This window comes from Tenrec ecaudatus, chromosome 10 (genome assembly GCF_050624435.1).
Source record: "Tenrec ecaudatus isolate mTenEca1 chromosome 10, mTenEca1.hap1, whole genome shotgun sequence".
Taxonomy (NCBI): Eukaryota; Metazoa; Chordata; class Mammalia; order Afrosoricida; family Tenrecidae; genus Tenrec; species Tenrec ecaudatus.
This window is the reverse complement of record NC_134539.1, coordinates 142,634,485-142,647,527: the sequence shown is the minus strand read 5'-3', so window position 1 is coordinate 142,647,527 and position 13,043 is coordinate 142,634,485. Positions and strand designations below refer to the sequence as shown.

Below are 13,043 nucleotides of genomic sequence, written 5' to 3'. Positions count from 1 at the left end.
AACAACTTCAAACTTTTCTCCATTTATCATGATGTTGATTCGTCCATTTGCGTAGCTTTTTGTTTTATTTATGTTGAGGTGTAATTCATTATTAAAGACTGAATTATTAGATCTTCATCGGTAAGTGCTTCAGTCCTCTCTACTTTCAGCAAGCAAAGTTGTGCCCTGTGCACATTGCAGGTTGTTAAAGATACTTCTTCTAATCCTGTTACCAGGTTCTTCTTAATACGGTCTCAGATAATTTTCACAGAATACAGATGTAATTACATACAATGAAAGTTTTACAATCCTAATGTGCCTCTTTCCTGGCTTCTAACCTAAGTAAACTCATATTCCATTTGAATGAATGCCTCTCATAGATCTAGGTACAGGTTCTGCATAAGCACAAATTAAGTATTCTAGAATTCCTATTCTCTGAAATTTTATAAAGTAATTTTTTATGACCACAAAGAATGCTTTTTCATGGTCAATGAAACATAGTTAAACATCTTTCTGGGTATTTCTAATCACCTGTGTGTGAAAGCTGCACAATGACTAGAGCATACATGCTTTAGATTTATGGTGTTTGAAAAGAATATTATAAGTACCACAAACTATCAGAAGAACAACAAATATAAGGGGCTACCCCTAAAGAAAAACAGAATTCCCCCCCCAAAGCTATGTATTTAAAATTTTTTTACAAACAACCTTATCACCTTCAAAGTACTCTCCATTACATGCAATACATTTGTCAAATCTGCTATTCCATTCTTGGAAACATTTTTCAAACTCATCTGTTTGGATGGCTGACAGCACCTCCCTCATTTTTTTCAAAGTTGTCATATCGCTGTCCTTTGATGTCCCTCTTCATTCGTAGAAACAAAAAGAAGTTGTATAGATCCAGGTCAGGTGAGTAAGATGCATGGAGCAAGAGAGGCATGCTGGTTTTGTTTTTTTGCCAAAAACTGGTGTACTGAGATGGCTGTGTGAGCAAATGCATGGTGGCAAAAACCAATCCCATCAACCACAAAGCAGGCCTTTTTTTGTTGTACACCATTACACAATTTTTACAGGACCTCTAAATAGAAAGTTTGATTATAAGTCTGACCTGATGGAACAAATTCTAAATGCACTAGAGCCCCTTCACATAAAAAAAAAACAACAAATGAACATTGTCTTGATCTTTGATTGTACTTGAAGAACATTTGGAGGGCAAGGTGATACTGGCGTCTTCCACTGGCTTGATTGATATTTGCTTTCAGGGTCATAAGAATTGCACCATGTCTCATCACCAGTAATGACCTTGGGAAGAAAACCAGGGTAGCACAGAAGCTGCTCTTGCAAAGCCTGGCATGTTTTCACTTAAAGCTCCTTTTCCTGCTCAGTCTGCATCCGAGGCACCAATCTCACAGCAATCCTTCTCGTTCCCAAATCTTCCCTTAAAATGTGCTGAACCGCACTCCAAGACAGTCCAGATAACTTACCCATCACTTAAATGGTCTGTTGCCAGTCTTCAAGCACAAGTGCACGAGTTTTGTCAACATTTTCATCCGTTCACGAAATTGACACACATCCAGAATGAGGTTTGTCATTAATGGACAATTCACCTTTTTTGAAACGAAAAACCACTCGAATACTTGAGTTTTTCCTATAGCACCATTCTTGTAAGCTGTGTTCAATATCATAACAGTTTCTGCAGCATTTTTCCCGACCAGGAAACAAAATTTCACTGCTGCATGCTGTTTTCTAAAATTGATCATTACAAAAAATGAGGTTCGAGCAAAATTTCTTTTAAGAAAAAAGTTCATTGTGACCAGAGAGAACCTTCCAAGGCAATGCCACTTGATGCACTATCTCAGAGCTAGTTACTTGATGCTAGCTCAGCAGGAAAATGCATCCTATGAAAGCTCCACCCAGCACATGGTTTTACCTGGGGTTTTTCAGGGACGGGGGCAATCCCCTCATATGTCTTGAAAGAAGTATAGTCAGAATACTCTTAGAAACAAGATGGCATTGGTCTCACAATCTTTGGACATGTTTTTAGGAGACCAGTTCCTGGAGAAATACACCAGGGTTGATAAAGTAGAAGGCAGTGAAAAAAAACACCTTCAATGAGATAGATTGACACACAAGTTGCAACAATGGGCTCAAGTACAACAATCATTCTGAGCATGACACCAAACCAGCAGGATTTTGCCCTGTTGTATATATCATAGCTATGAGCTGGAGCTGACTCAATGAAATCTAATAATAAAAGTGGGGCAACCCTCCATAAACTGTTGGACATCTTCAATGATTTGGGAAGATGTCCACTTGAATTTTGTTTAAAATTTTATATTAGGTCTCACCATAACATCATTTTTTCTCATAGCACAAAAGCTTCCCCTTTTGAAGATAACCTTATAAGACTTAGACAAATGAGTTACTGAGAAAACTTGTCTGCAGTCATCCACTGATCTCAACGACAAGCTTAAACCCATTTTGTTTGGAATAAACTTGTGTATGTATGATTGGACACCCAATACCAATATTTTTAGATGTATCATGTTATTATTTAATACCCAAACATCTGGAAATGTTTTAGGTTAACATTTTGCTATTGATTAGCTTAACCATTTCAAAAAAATGTTTAATCATTTTATTGGGTACTCTTATAGCTCTTAACACAATCCATACATTCATCCATTATGTCAAGCACATTTGTACATATGTTGCCATCACCATTTTCAAAACATTTTCTTTCTACTTGAGCCCTTGGTATCAGCCTCAGTTTTTTTCTCCCTCCCCCACACCCCCTCCCCCATGAACCCTTAATAATTTATAAATTATTATTATTTTCATGTCTTACACTGACTCTTGTCTTCCTTTACCCACGTTTCTGTTGTTCATCCCCTTTGGAAGGTGGTTATATGTCAATCATTGTGATAGGTTCCCCCATTCTCCCCCACCTGCTCAAACTTCAAATTTCTGATGTTTGTGTACTTATTCTATGTGACAGACTAAACATAATCCTAAAATGGTAAATAATTCATGTGTACTTGGAATGAATGTATATTTTGCAATTTCTGAGAGCAGTTTTTACATATGCTACATTTGTTTTTTTTGGCTTGCTTGTGCATGCATGCATGCATCCATCCATCCCCTCATCTACTCAGTATATGAATCAAATCTTAAAGTGGGTTTTTAAATGTAAGAATTAAACTAAAAGATGTTTCATAAAAAAGAAGTGTAGTGATGATACCTTCAGGACCAAGGGTGTGAGGGGCGATGCTGGGAGAGTGGAGACGTGAGTGGGTTGGAAAGGGGGAACTGATTACAAGGATCCACATGTGACCTCCTCCCTGGGGGAGGGATGGCGGAGAAGGGGGGGAAGGGAGACTCCGGATAGGGCAAGATATGACAAAATAACGATGTATAAATTACCAAGGGCACATGAGGGAGGGGGGAGCGGAGAGGGAGGGGGAAAAAAAAAGAGGACCTGATGCAAAGGGCTTAAGTGGAGAGCAAATGCTTTGAGAATGATTAGGGCAAAGAATGTACGGATGTGCTTTATACAATTGATGTATGTATATGTATGGATTGTGATAAGAGTTGTATGAGTCCCTAATAAATTGTTTAAAAAAAAAGAAAAAGTAAGAATAAACTGATACATTCTGTTACCAAAAAAAATGTTATTCTCTATTTTCTAATTAAAAAAATACCATTAAAAAAAAAAGAAGTGTAGTGATTACAGAAAATTAAATGTTATCTCCAGGTCTGAAAAGCCAGTCAAGATCTGGAATTATTCTTCCAGAGAAACACACAAACACACACACACACACACACACACACACACACACACACACACACACTCTCTCTCTCTCTCTCTCTCTCTCTCTCTCTCTCTCTCTCTCTCTCTCTCTCTCTCTCTTTTCCATTCCTGGTATAAAAAGCTGATAACAATCAGCTTACCTGATTTTCGTCTTGCACTTCCATGCTGTACTGGTCACCAGGCTGAACTTCCGTGACTTTCTCTCCAAGGAGGAAACCCAGACGAGTCATGAGTGTGTTTGCTGCTTCATCTACAGATGGAGGGGGACCAAGTTCCTGTTCAGCATCACCTACATAAAGAAGCAATTGGAAAACATTGTGATTCCTTCAAAATGAATGGCCTAATTCTGGAACTACTCTTATATTCAATTTAGTTTCTTTCCATAGTTTTCAAACTTTACATCTAAATTTAGAAGGTCTCTGTCTAGAAGCTAATTTTCTCACTTAAAAATCATTTTATTGGTGGCCTGTACAACTCTTATCACAATCCATCCATCCATCCATTGTGTCAAGCACATTTATACATTTATTGCCATCATCATTCTCAAAACATTTTCTTTATACTAGAGCCCTTGGTACCAGCTCCTCATTTTCCCCCCTCCCTCTCTCCCTCATGAATCCTTGATAATATATAAATTATTATTATTTTGTCATGTCTTACACTGACCGACATCTCCCTTCACCCACTTTTCTGTTGTCCATCCCCCAGGGAGAAGGTTATATGTTGATAATTGAGATCGGTTCCCCTTTCTCCCCCACTTTCCCCATCTCCTTCCCCTCCAGGTATCTCTACTCTCATTATTGGTCCTGAGAGTTTTATCCATCCTGGAGTCCCAGTGTTTCCAGCTCTGATATGTACCAGTGTAAATCCTCTGGTTTAGCAGGATTTATAAGGTAGAACTGGGGTCATGATAGTGGGGAGGAGGAAGCATTAAAGCACTAGAGGAAGGTTGTATGTTTCATCAGTGCTATACTGCACGTTGACTGGCTCGTCTTTTCCCTGTGACCCTTCTGTGAGGGGGATGTCTCACTTTTATAGATTATAATTGATGTATTGTGTGTATCTATTTGAAATATTTGAATTTGAGGAAATGTTTTTATAACTTGCTGAGCCCTTGGTATGAACTCCTGTTTTTTCCTCCCTACCTCACGAACCCTTGATAATTTATAAATTATTGTTATTTTCATAGCTTACACTGACTACTGTCTCCCTTAACCCAAGTTACTATTGTTCATCCCTCTTGGGGGGGGCGGTTATACGTCAAACAATGAGTAAAACAATGTTTCTCATTTCTTGGATAGTTATACTTCCAGTATAATTTTAGTCTTGAGGTGTAGTTTCTAGTTACCATTTTATTCAGATTCTTTCAGTTATCCTATATTTTCTTTTGTTTCTTTTCTTTTCCCACTCTTTTTTTTTTTAACATTTGGATTTTTTGTCTGTGTCCTCCTGAAGCCCTGGTTAGATCGTTGAGAACACATGATTGAGAACTGTTATTCGAAAGCATTAGAAACTGTGACCACTGGCTGTAGTTTAATTCTTTATTTCCTCTGCGCAGGGCAAACAGCACAGCATTAGGGTTGTTGATGTTATTATTATTATTTTTAACACCACTTGACTAGGGGCCAGATAAAGCATTTATTATACTAGAGAGCTCATTGTACATAAGAAATTTTAACTAAGAAAAGGAAACATCATTGCTTTGATAAAACAACAAAAACCAGCATCCTTATGTTATACCCTTGGCTGTAGAGAAAGTTTTATTTGTAAAACTCAAATGAATTCTAGCCAATGACTTAAGACTTAAAAGAGAAATTATTTATATAAAATATAATACTTTTATATTTTAAAGGTAACCTTCCTGCTCTGTAATACCAAGGATGAACTACATGCATTAATAGAAGAGTGAATTTTTAATATATGTACTAGGTATCTTTTGATATAATAGAAAATGTATTATATGCTTTTGATATTCAATGTACTGCTTTACTAAAACATTACCTATCAGATAAGAACATTCCTTTTAAAAGTGGTTTGCAACAGAGCCAAGTAATAGAAAGCCAGGTTGTATTAAGCTGTGTCTCATGATTCTCTTTAAACATTACAAGAAAGTCTCTAATTATTCTGCATGATGACGCCCATGCCATTAAAAAAAAAGGTGTCTTTTTTTCCAGCAGTAATTGAAACATCACCTTCACCCACTCACAATCATGATCTAAGTATTATGACTACTGAAGAAGGTAAGCTCAAAGCAAAAAAACAAAAACATACATATATATGTATATATAAAATGCTGAATTTATCTCTAAAATCTATGAAATGCATTTGTAGATCAAGCTAGATAAAACACACACAGACCTTAATCTAACAAAACCAGGTTAAATAAAGCCAGGGAAAGATCAGAAACAGAAATCAAGTTTTTCAACGATTTAGTATCATAACTAGTAAGAGGCAAAAACATGTCGTTTTTTATGTGAAATACTAATATCTTTGAGATTTAGTTTCCAAGTCCAAAGAGAAGTTAAGTGGCTCTGACCATGAGTCAATTCAAATGTTTGTGTGCACAGAGCATTCCTTTATATTGCAGGCAATCAACTGGCTAATATTAATTCAACTGCTTAATAGTCCAAATGGGTAGGATTCTATTTTAGAGGGCAGTCTGCATTCATTTAGCTTCTAGAACACAAAAATAAAGATATTCCTTTTATATACTTTAGAATGTAATTTCAATTGAAATACATAAATGCTAAACATTTTTTACCCAAAGCAAATAATGGCAGCAGGGGACTTTCAGTAATAGAAGATGCTCATGCTTATGACAATTAAATAAATTGGACAAAATATTTATTTTAAAAAGATCTGGAAGACAAAAGTTGGGAGTCTCGGTTCTGTCAAGAATAGAGGCTCTGGTAAAACACCCTACTTTGGGCTGAGACCCCAAAAAGCAGCATCCTAAGAGTAAAGATGAATCCAAAGTAAGTCAGGCCTTGCATAAATGATTTGTGTCATCTAGTTTCTTCAGATTAGAAAACCTTGAACCATGAATTTAGTAGATGGAAGTAGTCCTGGGTTGCTAGCATTTCCAGGCACCTCACAGAAGCAAATGAAAGCCCCTTTTAGTGAAGAAAAAAAAATATAGTCCCATCTAGTTTAGGATTCTTTCTACAAATATTTTAAGAGTGGTTTTGATTCTTGGAACAAAAAAGTAATTAAAGGCAATGAAAGATAACTAGCAGAAATAAGTTAATAATTAGTGATAAAAGCGGAAGAGGATAAAGTATTAATCTCACCAGACAATTCTTCATATAATATTGTAGAAATGTGGTAGAGAAGAACTGAAGTCTATGGATGGTAAGTGGTGGAGATGAAGAAAGAAGCGAATAGTGGAAGACTTACTGCAATATAAACCACTGACATGGAGGAGTAATTCAGACTCATTGCGATTCTCTACAGGGTTTTCAAGGCTAAAAATCTTTATGAGGGTAGATAACTTCATCTTTCTCTTGTGGAGTAAAGGCTACTGGGATTGAACTACCAACTTTGTGATTAACAGTCTAACACTTACCTAGTAGCACCACCAGTATTCCATAAAGGAATACCAGAAAGTCATTTCATGACTATACTGTTAGAAATGGTATTATTAGGTGTTACTGGTCAAGGAAAATCGCCAATAGTTCTTTAAGTCTTTGTTTTAAAACGTTAACTTCATATAGGTAAATCAACAGAGACAGTAACTGGATTAGTGATTTCTCGGGAGTATGATAGCAGTGGGGTAGGGGGAAGCTAATGAATGAGTACAAGAAAGAAGAAAATGTTCAAAAATTGTGGTAATGACTGTATAAGTCATTATGATTGAACTATTGAATGGTAGATGTGGATTATGTGCCAATAAAAACGTTTTTTAAAGTACCTTCACATTTCAATTATTCAGCCATGTATATTACCTCCTCATGATGTAGCTAAACACAGTAGTTAATAACAAAAAGTAAAAATAATGGAAAGGGTATGAATGCCACACCCTGCTTTGTACTAATGTCTGGATATCATGCTGTACTATTTGGCAATGTCTATGTATTGCAGCAACGTATAATCAGTGTATAGAAGCCAAATGCGCTGCCATCAAGTTGATTCCAATTCACAGTGACCCTGTAGGACACGGTTGACCTGACAGTGTGAATTTCTGAGACTGTAACTCTTTACGGGAGTAGAAAACCTCCTCTTTCCCCCTAACGATGCAGTTAGAAGCCCAACTTGTGACCACACACCACCAGAGCTCCACTTAGAATATATAAATCATAATGTAAATTAAAATATTACATATAGTAGCATATATGAATAAAAGAGCTAAATCAGGAAATCTTAGTCTACTCTTAGTTATCTTCCCTTGAGTTGATTCCAACTCACAGCAATGCCTAAGTACAGCAGAACAAAACACTGCCCAATGCAGAGCCAGCCTCACAATTGTTTTAATGTTTGATCCCATTGATTCAACTACTGTTATCAATCTATCTCTTTGATGGTCTTTCTACTTTATCAAACATGATGTCTCTTCTCTAGGAACTGGGCTCTCTTGATAACATGTCCAAAGTAGAAACTCACTTCTAAGGAGCATCCTGGTTATACTTTCTCCAGGACAGATTTGCTTGTTGTTTACAGTACTCTCATCAATACACTTGGATGACACCACACTTCAAATGCATTAATTGTTCAGTCTTCCTTATTCATTGTCCTGCTTTCACATGCATATAACACTGAAAATACCATGGCTTGGGTCAGGCACACTTTAGTTTTTAGAGTAAGATTTTTGCTTGTTAACACATTAAAGAAGTCTTATACAACAGATTTTCCCCAATTTACCAAGTTTAATTTCTTGACTCTTGCTTCCATGAGCACTGATTGTGGATCCAAGCCAGATAAAATCAATGACAATTCCAATATTTTCTCCATTTATCACGATGCTATCTATCTACTGGTCCAGCTGTGAGGATTTTGGTTTTCTTCATATTGCGAGTTGTAATCTATACTGCAACCTGCAATCCTATATCTTCATCAACAAGAGCTTCAGGTCCTCTTTTCTTTCAGCAGGCAAGGTCGTATCATCTACATACCACAGGTTGAGTAAATCCTCTTCCAATCCTGAAGCCACGTTCTTCACACAGTCCAGATTCTCTTACTTGATCAGCAAACACAGTGAAAGGATATTAATTTTGATGCATACCTTTCCTAATTTTAAACCATGCAATATTCCTTTGTTGTTTGTAAGACTGCCTCTTGGTCTGGAATTTCCATTCTTCTTAATACTGTCCAAAATTTGTTATGATCTACAATCTAATGTCTTTGCATAGTCAATAAAATACAAGCAAACATTTTCCTGTTCCAATATCCATCTGACATCAGCAATGATATCCTTTATTGCATATTTTCTTTTGAATACAGCTTTAATTTCTTGCAGCTCCCTGTTGATGTAACTGAGGTAACGATTGTTGAGTCATCTTCAGTAACATTTTGCATGTGATATTAATGATATGATTTGATCATTTCTGCATTCTGTAGGGTCACCTCTCTGAAATGGGCACAAACATGACTCTTTTCCAGCCTCTTGGCTAGGTGGCCACCTTCCAAGTTTCTTGGCATAGTCAAGTGAATGCGTCCAGTGCTTTGTGAGCTTGTTGAAATATTGCAATGGTATCGTCAAATTCCTAGAGCCTTGTCTATCATTAATGCCTTCAGTGCAGCTTAAACTTCCTTCAGTATCACTAGTTCTTGATTACATGCAACCTATTGAAATGGTTGAATATTAATCAGATCTTTTTGGTACAGTGACTCTGTATTCCTTCCATCTTTTGAAGCTTCTTGCATAATTCAATATTTTGCCTATAGAATCTTCAGTATTGAAATTTAAGACCTGGGTTTTTTCTATAGCTTCCCCCACCCCAAACACCCCCATCCTCAGAATGTTCTTCCCTTTTGGCTATTTAACTCCAGATGGTTGACATATTTCATTGCAATACTTTATTTTGTCTTCTTGGGCTGCCCCCTTGGAAAATTTGTGGTCAACTCTTTTACTTCATCATTTTCTTTAGCTACTGTACATTTAAGAGCAAGCTTCAGAGGCTCTTCTGACATCCACTTTGATCTTTTCTGTTTAATGACCTTTTGCTTTCTTCTTGCATGATGTTCCTGGTATCATGCCACAGCTCATCAGTCATTAGCTTTAAATTTGTTAACCTATTCTTGAAATGTTATCAAAACTCAGGAGTGATATACTCAAGATCATAATTTGGCTCTTATGGATGTGTTTTAATTTTCATCAACTGCAGCCTGAAATTACATATAAGAAATTGACAGTCTGTTCCACAGTTGGTCCCTAGTCTTGTTTTGGCTGCTAATATTGAGTTTCTCCATTGTCTCTTCTCACAGATATAGTTCTTTTGACTACGGTGTATTCCATTTAGAGAAGTCCACATGTGGTTGCCTTCTGTGTTGTTTTAAAAAGATTATTTGGCAATGAAAAAGGGGTTGGTTTTGCAAAATTCTATCATACAAATTCCAGCTTGGTTTCTATGACCAAGGTTATACTTTCCAACTACTGTCCCTTCCTCTTTTCCAACTTTCGCATTCCAGTCAATTCATCTTGATTGTATGCTTGATCAATTTCAAACTAAAGAAGCTGGTAGAATTCTTCAATTTCTGTATCACGAGCTTTTGTGTTGGTGCATAACTTTGAATAATAGTTGTATTGACTGGATTTCCTTATATGTGTATAGATATTATCCTACCACAGACAGCACTGTAGTTCAAGATAGATTTTGAAATCTCTTGTTTGCTTTCTTTTTTATTTTAATAAATCATTTTGGTATGGAGACCCACAGCACATCTGTAGATAATTGCACAACTGAAATCTCCTTTTTGATGATGAATGCAACACTATTCTCTTCTTGATTGTGTATTTCCCAGTATAGTAAAACACATGAATCTCTGATTTATAATGGCCAATACCAGTAGGTCCCGAGCTACCCTCACAATTGTTCCTGTGCCTGAGCTCACTGATGCAACCCTGTGTCGATCAATCTTGTTGAGGGCCTTCCTCTTTTTCAAACATGGTGTCCGTCTCCAGTGACTAGTCTCTCCTGACAATATGCCCAAAGTACATAAGACAAGTCTTGCCATCCTTACCTCTAAGAACCACTCTGGTCTTACTTCTTCCAGTACAGATAGGCTTGTCTTTTTTTTTTTTTTCTCCTCCCTGCACTGTGATCCCCAACCCCTAGGCTTGTCCTTTTAACAGTCCATGTTACTTTCAATATTCTTCTCCAGAACCACAATTCGAATGCATTAAGTCTTTTATGGACTTCCTTATTCAATGTCTACCTTTCACTTGCATATGATGCAATGGAGAATACGATGGCTTGGGTCAAGCACACATTATTCCTCAAAGTAATATCCTTGCTCTCCAATACTCTAAAGAGGCCTTGGGCAGATCTACCTAATACAATGCGTCTTTTGATTTTTTTGACTGCTGCTTTCTTGAACATTGATTATAGAATCCAGGCAAGACACAATCCCTGGCAAGTTCAATCTTTTCTCCATTTATTATGATGCTATCTAATGGTCTAGTTGTGAGGATTTTGAACTTTCATACGTTGAGTTGTAATCCACACTGAAGGCTGCACTCCTTGATCTTCATCAGCAAGTGCTTCAAATAGCAAGGTTGTCTCATCTGCATACTTCAAGGTGTTCACAAACCTTCCTTCAATCCTGATGTTGCATTCTTCTTCATATTGTACAGCTTCTCTGATGATTTGTTTAGCATCTAGATTGAACAAGTAAGGTAAGAGGATACAACCCTGACACACACCTTTCTTGATTTTAAACCATGTTGTATTCCTTTGTTGTTTGCACAATTGCCTCTTGATTCACTTACAAGTTCCTAGTGAGTACAATGAAGTGTTCTACAATTCCTATTCTTCTCAATGTTATCCACACAGTCAAATGCCTTTGCACAGTCAATGAAACTCAAGTAAACATCTTTCTGATACTCTCTGCTTTGAGCCCAGACCCATCTAACATCAGCAATGATATGTCTTATTCCACTTCCTGAACTACTGGCAGTTCCCTGTCATTAGAGCTCACTAATGCCTATGATAACGACCTTTATGTATTCCATTTAACTTCTAGATTCATACTTTGTACATTCCATGCTCCAATTATTAATGGATATTTGCAGGTACTTCTACTCATTTTGACTTGTGCCCCATCAGCGAGTGAAGACACCAAAGCTTTACTCTACCACACAGCATTATAGTTGGATTCTATTTGAGGAGGCAGCCCTTGCCCAGTTTCATTCTGAGTAGCCTCCAACCTGAAGGGCACATCTTCAGACCCTATGTCTGACAGTATTTCGCTAGAATTCATATGGTTTTCAGCGACTAATCACTCAGAAGTAGCTTATTTTATCTTTTGGCATTCTATCTGACTATATGCCACTATTTATGAGGGTTTCACTGGCTAATCTCTCTGAAGTGGACAGTCTATTCCTTCTTCAGTCTGTTCTTAGTATGGCAACTTCAATGAAGCTTGATCACCTTGGGTGACCATGCCGGTATTTGAAATACCAGTGACATAGCTTCCAGCATCATGCAATGTGAAAGCCATCACAGTAAGACAGACAGACAGATGACTGATCTGAGGCGCTCTAATACATATTCTTCTGGAATTTTGTGTAGTGCTTGCTATTTTGTTTAATGGAATGAGTAAGGAGCCATAATGGTGTAGTGGGCTGCTAAACAAAAGGTCAGCAATTCAAAGTCACCAGTTGTTCCATAGGAGAAAGGCTTTCTACTCAAGTATTATATAAAGTATTGGAAACCCACATGGGACAGTTCTACCTTGTCCTAATAGGGTTGCTACGAGTAGGAATTGACTTGATGGCAGTGAGTTTGGTTCTGAGTTGAGAAACTTTCATTCTCTCATTTTCCTGACCTTTCTCTGCCACCCCCTAAATAAAGCAAGAACCCTTGACTAGGCCATACCAGACACCCCAAATCCAAAATGACTCAAAGTTCTAAGCAGTTTTGACTTGTGCCTGGCAAGACTAGAAATAATAAAAATGGGAAATGACAATGTTGAATTGCAGAACACGTTTTAGGGTGAAGGCATTAAAATTTTAATTTAAAAACGGTTCTTTTCCTAACAGCTTTTTTTAATGCCTTCTCTAGAATACATTGTCTACTGTTTTAAAGTTAAATATAAA

General features: G+C 37.0%; 1 protein-coding gene across 9 annotated transcripts in view; it reads right to left on the bottom strand.

Annotated features, from left to right (window-relative positions):
* Positions 1 to 13,043, bottom strand: part of TANC2 (tetratricopeptide repeat, ankyrin repeat and coiled-coil containing 2) — a 364,118-nt gene that overhangs the window by 176,193 nt on the left and 174,882 nt on the right. For all 9 annotated transcript variants that reach the window (XM_075562035.1, XM_075562037.1, XM_075562040.1 and 6 more), the window contains one exon: positions 3,931 to 4,079. In XM_075562035.1, coding sequence (XP_075418150.1) covers positions 3,931 to 4,079 — 149 coding nt within the window. The remainder of the gene's footprint in view (positions 1 to 3,930; positions 4,080 to 13,043) is intronic.